The sequence below is a fragment of the Lolium perenne genome, chromosome 2 (genome assembly GCF_019359855.2).
Source record: "Lolium perenne isolate Kyuss_39 chromosome 2, Kyuss_2.0, whole genome shotgun sequence".
NCBI classification, from domain to species: domain Eukaryota; kingdom Viridiplantae; phylum Streptophyta; class Magnoliopsida; order Poales; family Poaceae; genus Lolium; species Lolium perenne.
Genome location: NC_067245.2, coordinates 275,374,166 through 275,392,814, shown reverse-complemented (window position 1 = coordinate 275,392,814; position 18,649 = coordinate 275,374,166). Strand labels below are relative to the sequence as shown.

Genomic DNA, 18,649 nt, shown 5'->3' with positions numbered 1-18,649 from the left:
AGATAACAATAGGCTTGTGTAGTTGTATGATCCTCATATGATAGGTTAAGCCTCCCTAGTTCCAGTTCCAATACCGAAGCCTTAGCGTTAGTTAATCTACCACCTACCTAAGATAACGCCCATTGTAGAAGTAGAACCACGAAAGCACTGGCTGAGTGGAAACTGTCCCTATCCGGCAAGAGAGAAAAGACATTTTCATTTTCCTGGGGCACATTTGCTGATCAGCTCACATAATGCACGTCCACTTCCTGATCTGACCGACGAGACTGCGCCGACCACGACCAATGGAGTGTGGCGGCGTAGGATTCGGCACACGCTCGCTTTAGACTTTCGGTACTATGATCGATCAAAAAGCTAGCACTCAATCGCCGCATGCATCATCAGTGGAGGGGAGAACCTATCTTGGAGAGATGTTTGCGCGTGAACAAGAGCAAGAACACAACGCCTGCAACCTGAAGCAACAGTAGTGCTGATTATATGTGTACTGTCTACATATCTGGTTCTGGAATGACCAGGATGCAGCAAGCAAACTAATTATACAAGTATACTACGTGGTACTGTGCATGGAAGGAACCACTAGCTAACTAAGCTCCTGGATGTTCACTGGGCGTGGGAGTCGTCTCGGCCGGGCGGCGGCCGCAGCGGCAGGGGTCGGAGGCGAGGAGGGAGAGCCAGGCGAGGATGGGGGTGCCGAGGAGGACGAGGCCCGCCGGCACCATCCAGAGCCTCGCGTGCGACGAGTGGAACGCCAGCGCCCACCACACCAGCAGCGCCGCGCCACCCAGCCCCACCGCCACCAGGCACGCCGCCGTTCCCGCCATGGATGATAACGGCGACGCCTTCGCCATGGCGCCGTTGGCCGCTGGCTTTTGAGGCTCCGCAGCCGCTCCGTCCATGGAGCTAGCCGGAGACTGGATTACCTGGCACGGCCGGCCGTCAGTCACCAGATCGATCGGGTCCAAGTGTTGTATGCATATATAGCCGCGTGGCGTGGCTGGTATGGAGACTGCACCGGCGGTGGTCGTGTGCTCGGCTACTCGTGTCGCGTGCCCATAGAATAGGCCGACGTGCTGGTGGTATGGAGACTGCACCGGCGGTGGTCGCTCCTACTTGCTCGTGCAACTTCTGCAGACTGCAATATTCCTGTCGCTGGTCTGCTTTGTTTATCTCGTCAACCAACCAAAGATCTTCTTTCCGCCCTCCAGAAAAGACACAAAATCAGCCTAGAAATTGTTCCTCATAAAAGTCGCCGCCACCAGTCGCATTCTACACGTTAAAGACGTGCGGTCCAATCTAGTTATGCCCCATAGAAAAATGTTCAAGATGACGATGAAACTACGGCCAGCCAGCCACACAGACATTCCATGACTACACGGGGGTGCATGCACAGAGATCTCTTCCTTCATTTGCGGTTGTCCTGGAACAAGGCGCGGACGTTGACGGGCGACGCATCGGCGGCGTCGCCGTCAACAAGCCTGCCGGCGACGATGAAGTTGACGGCCTCGGTCGGGTGGAACGCGTCCCAGAACACGTACTTGGAGCGGTCGTCGCACAGGGTGGAGCTCGCGTTGGCGATGCCGATGCACAGGAAAGGAGGGAAGCTGCCGCCGCAGCAAGGGTCCAAAGCGTTCTCGAAACCTGCAGCCCATACATGCCATAGATCCAAGGTTCATTTCAGTTCAGAGAGAATGCCAGACTAGTGTACCCAATTTCTGCATTTTTTGCTGCTTTGCAAATTGCAACACTGCATCTACGTACCGTATTGGCGGTGCTGCTGGATGATCTCCATCACGATGTCGTGCGTGTTCGTGTAGACAATCACGCTCCCCGGACCCAGCTCCTGGTTCAGTCTGCCGACCATCCTCTTCAGTTTCTTGTTGTAACCTTCGCAGAGCTTGTTCGCGGCCGCTGAGCATTCCCCCGCAGGGATGAACTCCAGAGCACGAACGTACGGTATGCAGCCCAGCGGCCCGATGTCGGCGACGACAAATTTTCTAGCCCCCATGTCGTTCAGCCGCTTCATTTCGGAAAGAAAATCGCAAGATCAGCTTCAAATGAAAAGCAGACTGAAGAAAATTCAGTAGCTACCTACGACGCTCATCAGATGGTTCTAAGAAATTAGTGGCACTACCTTCAGATAAAATGCCAACTTAGAAACCAAGGCATCCTGGAGAACTGCAGGATCAGGCTTCTGTCCTCCGAAGAAGGGTACTGAAGGTGAGAGGAACTCCAAAATGTCATTGGATCCAGCTGCTACCGTGAACATCGCCTTCTCTAAAAACTCCGCTGCAGCTTTCTCTCCCATGGTCTCCACTATCTGTGCTCTGGTCTTCTCAAAGTAGCTGATTTGCTGTCCTAGTGGCACTCTTCCAACCTGCCAACCCAAACAAACATTCAGAAACAAAGCCAGCTGCGGGGAAGTCATAGCTAGTCAGCATTTCACATACATAAAAAGAGCCGGTCTCGTCGAAAATGCCAGAAGAACCAGAAGCATAGTTGACTCCACTGCTGGTCACTCCAGTGCTTGAGTTCGGAGCCAAGTAGGGAGGAGCAAAGTTCTCCTGCCCCAAGGCTTCACCTGCGAGCATTGCACAACGAGGTGTTCGTTAGATCAGGCATGGACAATGCAAACACAGCTTCTCATGCAAAATCACACTTGATATTACCCATGACATCTGCAATGGTCCTCCCATTTGTGAACCTCCCGGTTGGCTTGCCACCGGAGAACGAGAAATCGACGCCGTATGGCGGGGCATTGGCCTTGGAGAGGGTCACCAGATAGTCATTGTTTCCTGCATCCACGAGGGAATCGCCGAAGATGAAGAACGCTTGGGACGATGCTGGAGATGGGAGAAACAAGAGCAGCAGCATTGCTGTGAAGAGTGGAGAGCAGCAGGGGAGAGGAAGCACGGCCATCTTACGTATGCTGCAACCGTGGGACGTTTCTAGGATTGCATATATCTCTGTGCACTGGGCACTGGCATGCTCACCGTGCCTGTATTGTACCATTTGACATGGTCAGTGTTTGACAGCTTCAAGAGAAGATTCGAAATGCCCCCACTGGACTGACATATTATATCTGGATGAGAAGATTTTCAGTTGGGAGCAGTACAGGCCAGCAGTCAGACATAGTTCTGACCATGTTTGGTTAGTGCTCTAAAATAAAGAAATGAAATATATTTACACGGCTATGCTGGCAATAGAGAATGACACAATGCATCCTTTCTAAGAAAAGAAAATGCGCTTATCAAGACAATAGAGAACGCACCCCTCCTGAAAAGTGGCATAAATGTACAGCCATTTACTGACACTAGTTGAATTGTCTTGCAATGTTATACAGCAGCATATATCAGACCATTCGTATAAAGAACAATGCAGAGATCACTAGCCTTTGAGGCAAACAGTAGAGTCAAAGTTCACTGTGACTTCCATTCACTTATAAGAAATTAGGTACAACATGCAATCTTTCGGACATCTTTCAGACTTTGTCGTCAGCAGTAAACGATTATAATGTACACTGAAATCTGCAGTACCTACTCACTAATTGGCTAACTGTTTCTACTCACACAAACTAGAGGAGCGGCCGACCAACTAAACAAAAAGGCGAAAAATAATTCCATTACCAATTACATACAATCTCACTATCATATCATACCCAAGCTTGTCTTGCTTCTCTGGTAGCATCAAAGGCAACCACGTCTGGAGCCTTCCTCAGAGACCTATTCAGCTGAAACACAGGGTGCCTGCAAAGCCTCTCAACACCTTTCCTAAAACTAAATCTTTCGAACAAGCCTTCCGCATTTCTGTTAGCAAATTCTTTTCCGGAACTGTTGACTCGGTTATTCGAATCATTAGCAAACGGAGAAACACCACTGTAACACTTATTGTGGTCCATATCACACTTCTTCTCTTGTCCTTCAAAATGATTTTTCGAATTATCATGGAGGGCTTGTTCAGCTTCAGATAGGAACCGGTCCGAAATAGCCTTGTCAATCATCGGGTGATCAACACTCTCCTGACTTGTACGAATGCACGGTTTCTGCAAATTCTCTGGCATCTGAGTTTTATCTTGATAATTTGGGGAATCAGAGCATGACTGCAACGCCTTGGGTGCTGCAGCTGCCTCTTCTCTTCCCTTTAAGGTCTTAACGATCAAAGTCCTGAGGAAGTTCATCACCTGAACTGCATGCATCAGGGCAGTTAACGGATCGGCCATCTGCAAGAGAAATACCCTGGGATTAGTGTATTTGTGCGTGCAGGGTATGCTCTGCAGATAATAATAATGAACATTTCCAATAACCTGAGTCATGTTCGGTGCAAAAACCATAGCGATGTTTCGAGCATTCATCTTGTTGTAGTTCTCAAGCTCTACAGCATCGGCCATCAAATTAATTGCCCAATCAAGCAATGCTGCTTGCACTGGTGGTAGCATACAAGCAAGGAGAGCACACTCCTCTTCTGTGTTGCAGTGAATTACTTGTTCTGGTGTCAGTGAATCCAATATTCCTGTTGGAAGTTCCCGAAACCATGCCTACAAAAGAGAACCACAGATCACGAAATGATGTGTAAGAATTTTTTAAACATAATGTGTTCAAATAATGCATACATCCAAGCCATTGCCCACAAATAAAACCTCATTCATTTTCAGTTTCATGCTGTTATTCAAACTTCAATGTGCATTATTCCTTCCTGACTAGATATTTCAGACTCTTAGTATGTTCGAGTTGCAAAAAGAAGGGGACATCTAATGCACACGGCATATCTATCTGCTAGCCTCAGGTATTTCCTGAAGCTGAAAATAATAATAAAAAGAGAGATTGTTGCAGTAGGTAATACTGTGGAAGTTTTCAGCACCTTTATCAAACCAGCCAGGCAGTGTAAGTCAACTTCATTCGGAACCACACCACTGTTTAATTGGTCCCTGACACAGGCCTCTTCACTATTTTCTCCGTTAATTCTGAAGATCCCTTCAATCTAAGAACACAGTGGATATACATGAGCATTCCGAGAGCTTGAAACTGACATTTCAATTGCTGTTTTTTATTAGCTTGCAGCTGGACATACCTTAAGTCCCTCTCGTAGATACAATTCCCTCTGCATCATCAACAGTATTATGGGCACACTATTTCCTCTTTGATCATATGAACATTGCAAAGAAGTTGGTGAAACGCCGAACACACTTGCACTGCACACAGAATTATAACTTGAAAACGTTAGCAACTAGCACTAAACAGTAGTTTGGAGGATCGTGTTTAAGGTTTTCATGATTTTAGTTGACCCTACACACCCAAAATATATAGTTCAGGTGAACGTAGTAGATAACTTTCAGTCTGAAGCAAAGCATAAATAAAAATAAAAAAAGAGTCTAGTAATAACAGCAGCATGACAAGGTTCATATTCATCCTGATTTGATGTTAGCAACCTAAAAAGATGATGAGAATGGCAGTTGTCTATGCAAAAAGTATATAAAATCCCATACTAAGCCGGATGCAAGTACAGCTGACGAGATCAACCTAATCCAAAATATAAGATGGACGAGAAAGATACCCATGACCTGCCCATGCTGGCCAGGTCAGCCACCTAAGAAACCACTAGTACTATTTGAGGGTCAGCACATAACAAATCTGGCTACTACGAAGTCCAATAAAGAGCTCAACCGTTGGCCATGCAGCAGAATCCCACAATCAAACTAATTTCTCTCATATGCCCTTGTGTGCCCACAAATTTTCAGAGTGTCCAATTCCGTGCCTATGCCAGGAGAGACCAGCCATAATCACCAAAAAAATCAATAAACTTGTTGATTCAGTAGTTCTACTTCTTGGCATGATATATAACCTTGTAATATACTACTCCTGATTAACAGAACTTGTGATTCAAAAGGCACCACTTGTCATGTTTTTTTAGTTCCACTTGTTGAACTAGTTAATTAAACATTTTTCAGCGAATTCCACTATTTGTGCCCTGCATCATCTCTGAGTGCATAGGCATAACAAGAGAATAGCAAAACACAGCTCATTTCTGAAATCATTGTATTTTTTCAGGAACTTGCTTAGGAGCCTTCGCTTGAAACATTAGCCGTGCCTAAAAGTTCCGTGCGCTACTGAATTTATTTATTACTCATTATTTACACTACTTATTCCACAAAAATATAGTACGATAAATATCTTAATTGTGTCGAATTCTAGTGATTAAGATTCCCGGCCACCGAAAAATATATTCAAAATATCCTTATAATTATGTTAAATTCCCGAAATGAAAACTCATAATCACACCGCAAAATATTTTGGGATGCGCTGAAAAGTACGCCACAATAAATACACGGTCCAGGAAGGCAGAAACAAACAAACAAAGCATTGTGGCACAGGAAGGTTTGTTTCGATCACGAAATTCGCCGAAACGATAATAATCCCCTTCACCGCAGCAAAAAGAGGCAGAACCAGGATAATGAACCACACGACGGCGGGCTGGCAGAGACAGAGGAGAAGAGAGGAGAGGTGACCTGACGCTGGGCGTGGGGCGGGGCACGTCGGGCTCGAGGTCGGCAGGGAGGCCGAGGAACCCGCCGAAGCGGTCGAAGGTGACGTGCGCGACGTGGCGCACGTCGACGGGCCCGCCGATCTCCATCCCGTGCTCGTCGTCGTCGCTGCCGCTGTCGTCCTCGCTGTCGTCGTCGCCCGCCGCGGCGCCGGCGCCGCACATGACGAGCGAGCGCCGCAGCGCGCTCACCACCGCTCCCACCAGCCCGCCCGCCCTCCCGGACTGCAGCGGCGTGGGCGAGGCCGTCCCGTCGCTCTCCGCCTCCTCCATGTCCTCGTCCTCGTCGAACTCTTCTTCTTCCTCGTCGTCTTCGTCTTCCTCCTCCTCGTCGTACGTGCGGGACGGGGAGATCCCCAGGCCGAAGCGCATCTGGAAGGGCGCCATGGCGGAGGCGGCGGCGGTGCTGGGCTGGTTGGGCTGGGGCGGGCGTGTTCCGTAGCGGGAAATGGAAGGCGTGGGGGGCGACGCAGGCGGCCGTGGTGGTGTTTTGCCCGGTCGCGTTTGGTTCCCGGTTTTTATAGCGGCAATAGTACTCCTGCTGTTTCTTTTTTTTTTTTTTTAATTCGGGCTACTCCCCTTTCCATTACTTAACATAACGGAAATATACATTGTTCAAGAATTACTTCCAAAACACATCAAAAGGAAACAGGAAAGAAAGAGCGCCCTTGCATCGATAGGAAACCCGCTGACAGATGCCTCGGCATCGAGACATCTACTACGGGGCAAAAACCTATCAACACTAAGACTAAAAAAGGTGTTTATCACATAGTACATCCTTCGAAACCAAAAGGTTAACAGGCATCAGCAACTAGACTTCCAGCTCTTCAGATTTGAGCAGTCCGACGATCACGATCTTCAATCATCAGCAGTCCTGGCTCCGGGGTCTCCTGCTTCTTCCTTGCCAATTCTGCCGCCATGGTGATCAACTTCTTCGCACCTCCTCTAATCTTCTCTGCATCCTCAGCTTTGTAAAGGCCTGCCCAGTAATTAAGAAAGGAGCAGATAGTAAACAAGATCACCTCAGGGGATTTGACTGTATATTTTTCAAAAGTTACTTTATTTCTGATATTCCAAATGGACCAGCATATCGCCGCCAAAAGCAAAGTATAAAACCTCTCATCTCCCGGTAAATAAGCATATAACCAGGCCAAACTCTGCCACAACGATCTAGGACATGTTTTTGCTCCTACACAAGCACCCACAGCACCCCAAATCACTTTAGCAACCCCACAAGAGAAAAACAAATGCTTCGCCGTCTCAACATTGTCACAGAAGCTACAATCTGGGCAACCCAGCCAATTTCGCTTTCTCATATTTTCTCTAGTCAAGATGGCATCATAATGAAGCTGCCATAGGAAGATTTTAATTTTCAAGGGTAACTTAGCCTTCCAAATTCTTTTATAATTAGCTCCAGCCAAACTATTCTCCATATATTGATACATGGATTTAGTCGAGAAGATCTTGTTCGCAGTCAACTTCCAAACTATGTCATCGGAAACCTGAGATCTATTAATAAGCCCTGCATTTAGCTTAATATTATTCCAAATCAACAACAACTCAGGAGACAACCTTCTCCGAAAAGGAACATTAAAATTTGATTCGACCACTCGCTCAAAGGTCGCTTCCTGAGCGTGGCATATATTGAACAGCCCAGGATATCTCTCCGCAAGTGAAACCCCTCCTTCCCAGGGATCAAGCCAAAACCTCACAATATTTCCCTTATTTAAAATTACTTCCCTACCACACAAATAATAATCCTTCACTTTAAGTAAAGCCCTCCAAGAAGGTGAGTCAGATGCTCTAGGTTTCACATTCACCACAGTTTTATTTTTCAAATATTTCTCTCGCACAATTTTTTGCCATAGGCCGTCTTCTCTATCAATTTTCCACCACCATTTACATAATAAACTGATATTTTGTTTTCTTAGGTCTATGACCCCTAAACCCCCTTTTTTCTTTGAACGACATACTCTCGTCCATTTAACCATGCAATATGCTTTCTTCTTTTTCCTTCCTGCCCAGAAAAACTTTCTACGGTGTTTATCCAACTTTTCCACAAAGGTTTTATTTAACAAAAACATAGCCATATAAAACGAAGGAATCCCCGATAAACAAGCATTTAGCAAGGTTAATCTAGCTCCCGATGAGGCAGCATCACAAATCCAAGCCTCCAGTTTTTTTACCATTTTTGCATCCAAAAAATCCCAGTCAATATTTTTTAACTTGGAGAAAGTCACAGGAATACCCAAGTACTTAATAGGAAGCTTCCCCACCTGACAATTAAACATATTGGAATAGAACTCGTCCATATCATTATCTCCACCTATAGTAATTATTTCACTTTTCAAGAAGTTTATCTTAAGGCCTGACATCATTTCGAACATATAAAGCAACATTTTAAGGTTCAAAGCTTGTTCTGGATCATGCTTTATACATAAAACTGTATCATCCGCATATTGCAAAATAGCTACCCCATTTTCAACAAGATCAGGTGCAAACCCAGTAATAAGACCATTTTCTTGAGCCTTCAAAACCATTTTAGTCAAACATTCTCCTATCAAGTTGAACAAAGTAGGAGACAAGGGGTCGCCCTGGCGAACCCCTTTGGCACTTTGAAAATAAGGACCCATCTCATTATTCATCTTAACCGAAACCGTCCCATTATGCAACACTTGTTTGATCCAGGAACACCACCAATCAGAAAAACCTCTAATTTTGTGGCACTCTAACAGAAAATCCCAATTAACTTTGTCATATGCCTTTTCGAAATCAAGTTTCAAAATTACCCCCACTTGCTTCTTAACATGAGCATGATGCATGAGTTCATGTAAAGACATAATACCATCCATAATATTTCTTCCTCTAATAAAAGCATTTTGTTGTATGCTGAATAACTTGTTTCCATAAGGTTCTAGCCGAAGCGTCAATGTTTTTGTTATGAGCTTGTAAATGCATCTCAGTAAACAAATTGGCCTAAATTGTTGAATCTTATCGGCTTCAGCTACTTTCGGAAGGAGAGTTATAACCCCGTAATTTAGCCTTTGAACATCAAGTTTACCATAATAAAAAGCTACAAAAAGCTTCATAATATCATGTTGGATGAATTCCCAACAATGTTGATAAAACTCTATCGGTATATTATCCGGTCCAGGTGCTTTATTCTTCTTCATAGAGAATAAAGCTTTTTCCACTTCATCTACCGTAAAGTGTCTACATAAATCCTCATTATCCTCCACAGTAAGCTTTTCTCCAGGTTTCCACAAATCAGGGTTTAACCTAAATATATTACCAGGAGCGGGGCCGAATAAATCTCTATAATACTCAGTTGCATGTTGCAGGAGGTTTTTTGTACCCTCAATCAACACCTCCCCTTTTCGCAAACACTGCACATCATTTTTCCTCCTACGCCCGTTTGCAATTCTATGAAAATAGGATGTATTTTGATCTCCCTCCAATAACCAACTAGCATGGGACCTCTGGTGCCAGTAGGTTTCCTCCTCAGCATACAGATTATAGAGTTCCCCTTGAATATTACATCGTCTAATCTGCTCCTCAGGGGACAAACCTGCAGCTTCCTCTACTGCTTCCAGATGGCTCAATTCTTGTTTTAAACTTTGTTTCTTTTTCTTATTATTACCAAAAATATTAGATCCCCAACCCTTAAGGAATTTCTTCACTCTTTTTAACTTGATGTTGAACACATCAATAGGATCATCACTTCTAACATATCTCTCCCATATTTCTTTAACTGCTGGTAAAAAATCAGGATTTTTGAACCAAGACATGTTGAATTTGAAATCATTACATTTTTTAAACTGGGACTTTTCACCAGAATCAACAATAAGCATATTGTGATCAGACTGATCTCTCACCACTTTCCGGACCAAAACCAAAGGGAATAAATCCTCCCAGTCCGGGGACATAAGCACCCTGTCTAACTTTTCAAGAGTTGGATCTTTTTGTTTGTTCGACCAAGTGTAAAGACCTCCTTTCATATGCACCTCCCTTAAGGATAAGGAATGAATTACTGAATTAAACACCTCTGAAGAATGCGGCAAAGAGGTAGGTTTATTCTTTTCTCTTACATTTCTTAGGATATTAAAGTCACCAGCAATGATATATGGTCCATCAACTGCATTACAAAAGGAAGCCATCTCTGCCAAGAAGGCAGATTTTCTCTCCTCATGAGCAGGTCCGTAGACCACAATAATATTCCATCTACATTTTTTCACATTGTCCCATAAACTCATTAAAATCATGAATTCTCCCAACTTAACAGCCTGTACTCCAAATGTTTCATTTTTTGCTCCACATAGGATTCCCCCAGATTTACCAATCGAAGGAATCCATTTCCAAAAAAAAGCATTCTCAGGATCTATTTTTCTAAAGAAGGCAGTAGTGTAATCTCTTTTCATAGTTTCTTGCAAACCAATAAAATCCACCCCATAATCCTTTATAGTATCAGTGAGGCAAGTAGATATCCCTTTCTTACCTGCCCCCCTTAGATTCCAAATAGCAACTATCATTTAAATTTATCAGGCATCTTCCTCACTCTGCCATTTCTACCAGGGTGCACAGTAGACGTGGCAGCAGCCCCTTGGCTTCTAGTCACAGGTCTAGATACCACAATATTAGCTTTTTTATTGCTTTTTCTCGCTTTCCTAGATTGAACCATAGTAAAAGAATCATCTATCATCTGATCCTCGGAATCATACCAGGTCATATTCAAAGGAGTCACCGCACCACCGTCATGTTGCACCACTAAGGGTTTATTCGATATCATTTTATCACCTAAATTTTTCCTAGATATTTCCAATTCTTTTAACAAATCAACAGATTCAAAATTATCCGACGGCATATCTACACCCATCAAGGACGCTCTTCTCATAATTTCAGTATTGGACAAAATAGAGAAAGCATTACCAGGAAGTAACTTTTCACCAGAAGAGGGATTACCTTCTAGATTCCTTTTCTTGGATAGAGCAGCAGCTTGATCCATGACTTTCTCCATCTTCTGTTGTTGGTTCCTCATAGATCTCCTCCCATCCTCCAGCTCTTCATCATTATTATCCACCGTCTTGATAGATGATTTTTCCCCGGATTCCTCTTCAGGAGACTGCACAGTATACGCTGGAGATACAGCAGGTTCATAGTGATAGTCCTGTCCCACCTCAGTTACCACAGGAATCGATGACCGTTCTTTATTGCATACAACAGAGGCATACGATCTTTCATATGTATTTTGATGGTAGCCCAGACACACAATCTCTTTAGATACAACAGGTGTTGCCGGAGCTTTCAAGAGGGCGGAGGTATCATCAACCTTAGGTGCTGCATCAATCACAGGAGCCTTCTGCTGGAAATCTGAAGCTGTATCGCTGGCAACCTTACAAGGTTCCTTGCAATCTGGAATACTTTCTTTCACAATAGCATCCTCACAAACCCTCACAATATCCCCATCATGTTGCTGATTTTTCTCCATTTGTTCCCTGGCAATAGTGTCAATCAATAACTCATGGTCATCTTCACTATCCTCCTCATCATCATTTTCAGGCACCACATCCAAATTGTTGGAGTAGCTTTTTCCATAAGTAACATTCTGACTTGCTTCAGTTTGCCCCTCGGATGATTCAGCAGCCTTATGATGATCAAACCTGGACCGCTTGGGTGATGGAGCATTAGGAGACGATCTCTCAGAAGTGGATATAGATATTTTTGTCGCTGGTGGTCCTCTTACCACCACAGATTCCACCTCATAATAGAAATCATAGAAGTAATCTCCCAGACTCCTCCCTCCAGTCAGTCGGCTCTAATCCGATTGTTATTAACCACGTTGCTGGTCTTACCGGCTGGTGATTACGCCCACGTCGCTGCTTTGGATCGTCTCGCTTTGCCACGCGCGCGATCGCACGATCAGGCACTGCACGCGATCGGTATCGTTTGTTTTGAAATGCAAATGGAAGTGGTTGGATAATGGTGGAGCGATTAGTTAAATCACGGCGATGGTTAGTGGAGCGGAGTGGGGAGCAGCAGCGGGTCGGTCGAGCATGTTGTGCGTGCGAGAGATCTTTACAGCCTGGTGGTGCGTAGTGGTAGTTACGGCCGCGCGCGCAGACTTACCACGTGCCCCCGTCGTCGACTCGTTCGCCGTCGCCAGCCACCGTCCCAGCCGGCGACCCGGCCTCGCGGCCGTGCAGGGTGGCCGATGGGATCGCCTACCCGCACGGTGCCGGTTTGGTGGCCACCGTCGCTGGGCTGCGCGCCGTGGTACGGGCGCGGTTGCGGGCTTCGTACGTGCGCGCGGTGGTCGGAGGCGTACGTGACCGTAGCCGTTTCGGGCCGATCCGTTCTCGGTACGGAGCACGGGAACGGGGCTCTGCGATCCGTTTCTCTTTCTTTACTGCCGTGCTTGCTTCGGGAAGGCCAGTACACCGCTTTCTGCAGCTAGCTAGCGCCTCCATAAAAGATCATCAATCGCGACGTGACAACCCGAGCATGCATCACTCCGGTCTTGATAGTACGGGAGATTCCACCTTTTCCCACATCGGCGTTCTACATACTTGTCACAGTCTCAAGCAAAATGTAAACTAGAATATGTCTATATTTATTAAGCCCGTGACAGTTATTTAGACTGAGGTACCTCGCTGTTTGCTTATTTCAGTCCTTAGATTAGATACTCCATATTGAGGTATACTACCCATTCGTTCCGTTTTAATCTACATTCTTAAAAGTACCCGAAAAATTATCATTAGTACTAGTAGATAGGTAAACAACCAATTCAATCTACATTAGGCTACTTATAGTGGGAATTAACATGGACATGTTAATAATCTGTGTTACTACTTTCAGGGCTTGTTTGACTAAAAAACATATTGTGTATGATTTTGGAAGATTTAGATTCACAGGATTTTTTTCCTACAAACGCTTGTTTCATTCATTGGACTGCAATCCCTTTCGAATTTCTGCAAAGGATTCATTTGCACTATGTTTCGGAGAAAAATTTCCATTTATTATAACCTCTTTCTACAATTCCTTTGATTTTCCTGTGCAATCAAACTCTCGTGGATCCAAATTCCTGTAGTTTCCTAATCCTGGAGGATTCGCGAGGACATGTCATTCCAATCTTGTGTTTTTTCATATTCCCGCATTTTGAAAATCCTAAGAATCAAACGAGCCCTCGTGCATAGTAACATAGTGTGGTATCATACAATGCGATATTTATTAGAGCATCTCTACCAGATCCCGCAATTGTGTCAAACAATGTTATCACTTGAATTTGGTGTCATGTTGTCGAATTTGTTTTTTACGGTTTTAATTTGAAGTCTTCCCCGGTCCACTTCGTCCTCCGTCGCCTCGAACCCACCCACCAACAATGATGCCCAGGACTTGTCCGGCCATTTGCGCGATTGAATTCAGGGTAAAAAAACTTGGCATATCGACCATTTGCGCGACTGAACTCGAGGTACAAAACTCGGCCTATCGGCCATTATTTTCAAACAAAGGAAGGGTTGCGGCAAGGGAATCCTTTGTCCCCAATGCTTTTCAATATTGTAGTTGATATGCTTGTCATCTTAATTGACCGAGCAAAAGATGATGGTCAAGTTTAGGGCTTATTCCTCATCTTGTTGAGGGTGGCATATCTATACTATAATATGCTGATGATATGATTCTTTTTTTTGGAACATGATCCCCTTAAAGTTGTAAACATGAAATTAATTTTGTGTATCTTTCAAGAGCTTTCGGGACTTAAAATTAATTTTCACAAAAGTGAGCTGTTTTGGTAAAGCAAAAGACGAGGTGGATCAGTATAAGCAGATCTTTGGATGTGATGATGGATCCCTTCCCTTTAGATACTTAGGTATTCCTATACATTACAGAAAACTCAGGAACTCTGATTGGTACCCGGTTGAGACACGGTTTGAAAATAAATTGGGTTGCTAGAAAGGAAAATTACTATCATATGGAGATATGCTTGTCCTTATCAATTCAGTTTCAACCAGCTTACCTATGTTCACGTTATCCTTTCTAGAGATACCTGTTGGGGTAAGGAAAAGATTGGATTTCTATAAATCTAGATTTTTCTGGCAGTCTGATGAGAATAAGAGAAAATATAGGCTCACAAAATAGAATATTGTTTGTCGGCCTAAAGATCAAGGAGGTTTAGGTATTGAGATACTCGAAATCAAGAACAAATGGCTCTTTAAGTTGCTTAATGAGGACGGGGTGTGGCAGGAGCTGGTACATAGTAAATACTTGATACAAAAGACCTTATTAGGTGTGCAAGCTAAACCCACGCATTCTCCTTTTTGGAAGGGATTGATGGGTTGAAAGATGAGTTTTTCACTAGAGGTTTCTCCAAAATTGGTGATGGAATGAATACCCGATTTTGGGAAGATACTTGGTTAGGGGGCACCCCTTTGGCGCAGCAATACCCTTCATTATATAATATAGTGCATCACAAAAATGTAACGGTAGCTCATGTGTTAGCTCAAACCCCGCTGAACATTAATTTTAGACGGGCTTTGTTGGGAAACAAATGGACTTTATGGTTACAGTTATGCCAAAAATTAATGAGGGTAGAGCTAAATGATGAAAATGATCTTTTTATGTGGAGCCTCGCAACAAATGGTTTGTTTACGGTAAAGTTTATATATGAGGATCTTATGAGTGACCATACCCCTTTTTTGAGAAAATATCTATGGAAAGTCAAAGTTCCCCTAAAGATTAAAATCTTTATGTGGTTTCTAAGTAATAAGGTTTTATTAACTAAAGATAATTTAGCTAAACGAAATTGTAATGGATGTACGAAATGTGTTTTCTGTGGAGAGCAGGAAACCATTGAACATCTGTTTATTGAGTGTCCTTTAGGTAAACTTCTTTGGCGCACGGTTAATTTCACTTTTGATCTTCCACCTCCAGCCAATATTACAAAAATGTTTGGAAATGGGTTAAATGAAGTAGATAGACAATCTAAGGCATTCATACGCATTGGGGTTTCTGCTTTATGTTGGTCTATTTGGAGGGTAAAAAATGATATCATCTTTAACAAAAAAAAAACAATCTTTTCATTTCTTACTGGTTATCCATGTGATCTCACATTGGGTTCAGCTATGGGTCATCCTTTCGCCGGAGGAACTGCGGGATGCTATGGCTTCTGGATGCACACGACTCCAGACCGTCGCTCAGGATATCTTGTGTCAGATTGGCTGGCGTTATACTAGAAGACTACAGTGATGAATAGTGATACTACGTCCAATTTACTTCGCTGGTTGATTCTTGTATTGACTGTAGGTGGATTGAGTTGTAAAACCTGAATTTATGAGACTTTTTAATAAAAAGCCATGTGCGTCGTCATGATGCAGAAGCCAGGATTTTATCCCCATTTCAAAAAAAAAACTAAAACCGATATATTTTGTGGCTGAAATAGGTGGCGCCGCTTAACATGGGCTAGCTTGCGGCTCGGACCAAGGGAATGGCCAGGCATTCATGATCTGCTTCTTTTCACTGCCTACTTGGTCGGAAAGGGCAAGTACACCGCTTTTCCAGTGTGCATTGCTGGGCCACGCACGCAAGCTGCACCTCCATAATAAGACCATCAAATGGCGACGTGACAAGCCAGGAAGCGTACGCTTATCTAGAACGCCATCAGACAATTTCACGTTGGTATGTGTACGTGTTAACTAGCGAGATCAACCACCATCACCTGTACTCCTGTATACGTCTCCAGCTCATAGCCGCTCCGCAAAGCAAGAGCGGCCCGGCCGGCCGAGCGAGCGCGAGCTGACGCTCTACACACCCGCGGGCAGCTCTCCGACGAGCACAAGAGATACGCCGCTACAGGGCAGGCAGACAATGTTGTTGATCCGTATGCTTTCGTGTTTGTTGCGTTGCGTGAAAGGCGACGGTGTAGGCAGGACCACGCGCACGTACGCTTAATATACCCCCTCAAGCTTAGCTAGCTTGATGACCGCGGTGTTGCAATTGTTGCGTTGCCTCCTTCGGTCTCCTCTGGACAGACTCTAGCGCGCACGGCGCACCAAGGACCATTGACGCAACTATCACCATAATTCATACTTGTGCTGTACTTGGCAGGTCGTGACTGACACTTGATCATTTTGTTTTGGAATATGCAGCTATCCAACGATAGGGATGTACGGAGTGGTATGTATGCGGAGCTAGTAGTACTTATCATCTCCAAATTAATTAAATACTAGGAGTACTAGCTTCAAGTTAATCATGTCTCCTCTCCGGTTAAGACAGCAAGCTCCTGTAGAGTAGAGTAGCCCTAGTCAAGATCACTGGTGGAGCTATGTGCAAGTCGGAGGGGGCCACCGCCCCCCCAGACTTTGCATTATTTCTGAAGAAAAGAATTTCAGGGACCTAAGAGAAGAAAATAGAGCCATTTGCCATCCGCCACTGGTCAAGATCATGCATGGTGAATTGTTGTCGGAGGCGTGCTTCTCCTGCCGTTTGCCGTAATCTATAATTTATTTATATCATGTTATATAATCCTATATGCATATGCATTGTTCAATTTTGCGACATAAAGTGCTAGCTGTACGACCTTAATATCCTACCTTTGAGAAAGATCAGTACAGTATCTTTTTGTTCTAAAATTAATTAGCAGGTGAGTAAACAAGATACGATCGAGAACGCTGAATGCATTTTCTAATTTTAACCGAAAACATCGACAACCCAACTTACCGTCGTCATGTGCATGCAATGCATATTGTTGGTAGCTAAATTAGCTCTGTTAGTGCACGTCGTCGTATGTGGAGGTGGCTTCTCGTGTCACTTGTTTTCTGTTTTGACCGACCGAGCGCCACCTCAATCGGTCGACAAGACAAAGTCTAGCTCTTAATATATGTCTCGGCTAAGCTAGCTATAGTATATATCGGTAGTAATTTTACGTGGGTTTTAAGCATCGCATGTGGACGCCGGTCGAATGGCCGGTTGATCAGTCGATACGGCGTGTGCCTCTCTCGGATTCCATGCGTGCTTTAACCTCACCTACACGGCTACACGTCGATCGTCCGTTAGGGCGTTGCTTTGAGTACGTGTTTGCTTTTGCAGGTATCGTCAAGTTCAATTTTCTGCATCGACAGCGATGGTGGGAACTGAAAACCGACAGATTATTACGAGCTGCTTGTTTTAGCTACGCACAATCCTGCCGAGAGCACGTACGTACAGGAGTTTCAGGACAGTTAGACCGAAGAAATTGTCCAAAGAGTTGAAATCGTGTAGGTGTAGATAGATTTTTCGGTGGCACAATGATGCATCGCGTCGTTCGGCTTGACAAGGAGCATGTTTCCTTTGGTGAAGTCAAATTATTCCTTGGCAGGTCGTGACTGACACTCGGCCATTTTGGAATGTGCAGCTATCCAACGACAGGGATGGATGCGCGCAGAGCTTCGTATCGTGTCTCCAAATTAATTAAACACTACTAGCTTCTAGTGAGTTAATAATGTCTCCCTCTCCGGTTAAGATAGCAAGCTCCTGTGTGGAGTAGAGTAGCCTAATCAAGATCGTGCATTGTGATGGAGGCGTGCATCTCTTGCCGCTTGCCGTAATCTATAATTTATCATGTGGTTATATCTACCTTGATAAAGATCACTACAGAATCTTTTCGTTCTAAAATTAGCAGGTGTGAGTAAACAACGACAGATATGCGATCGAGAACATTGCATGCATTTTCTATTTAACCGGAAAAGAATCGACAGCTCAACTTACCGTCATGGCGTCATGTGCATGCATGCACATTGGTAGCTTAGCTCTGTTGGTTCATGCCGTCGTGGTGGCTTGTCGTGTCACTTGTTTTCTGTTTTGACCGAGCTAGGCCACCTCGGTCAATCGACAGGACAAAGTCTACCTACTAATATATGCCTGGGCTAGATTGATTAGTTACTGTACCTTTTCCTTGGTTAACGACAGTCGACAGCTAGCAATTAAGTTAGCTAGTAATTTTTACGTGGGATCTAAGCATCGCATGTGGACACCGGTCGAATGGTCGATATATACCTCTCTCCATCGGATTCCATGCATGCTTTAGTTTAACCTCACCTCCACGTCGTCCGTTAGGGCGTCGCTTTTGGACGAGAAAGGGCCGAGGTGA

At 44.5% G+C, this 18,649-nt stretch overlaps 3 protein-coding genes across 3 annotated transcripts; all 3 read right to left on the bottom strand.

The window, feature by feature from the left end:
• Window positions 1-453: 453 nt before the first annotated feature.
• Window positions 454-3,107, bottom strand: LOC127336438 (GDSL esterase/lipase At5g41890). Its single transcript, XM_051363244.2, has 5 exons — window positions 2,667-3,107; window positions 2,448-2,578; window positions 2,132-2,374; window positions 1,759-2,017; window positions 454-1,638 (listed from the first exon to the last, which is right to left on the bottom strand). Exons 1-5 carry the CDS (start codon window positions 3,007-3,009, stop codon window positions 1,403-1,405), a joined length of 1,212 nt encoding a protein of 403 aa, XP_051219204.1. The 5' UTR covers window positions 3,010-3,107; the 3' UTR covers window positions 454-1,402.
• A 297-nt stretch (window positions 3,108-3,404) lies between these two features.
• On the bottom strand, window positions 3,405-7,039 carry LOC127336437 (rho GTPase-activating protein 2). The gene is made up of 5 exons (XM_051363243.2): window positions 6,500-7,039; window positions 5,065-5,185; window positions 4,855-4,974; window positions 4,301-4,531; window positions 3,405-4,216 (listed from the first exon to the last, which is right to left on the bottom strand). The coding sequence occupies exons 1-5, from the start codon at window positions 6,919-6,921 to the stop codon at window positions 3,650-3,652; spliced, it is 1,461 nt and encodes a 486-aa protein (XP_051219203.1). The 5' UTR covers window positions 6,922-7,039; the 3' UTR covers window positions 3,405-3,649.
• Window positions 7,040-7,088: 49 nt separating this feature from the next.
• On the bottom strand, window positions 7,089-18,273 carry LOC127329476 (uncharacterized). The gene is made up of 3 exons (XM_051355986.2): window positions 18,268-18,273; window positions 11,494-12,289; window positions 7,089-7,513 (listed from the first exon to the last, which is right to left on the bottom strand). The coding sequence occupies exons 1-3, from the start codon at window positions 18,271-18,273 to the stop codon at window positions 7,362-7,364; spliced, it is 954 nt and encodes a 317-aa protein (XP_051211946.2). The 3' UTR covers window positions 7,089-7,361.
• Between the last annotated feature and the right edge of the window lie 376 nt (window positions 18,274-18,649).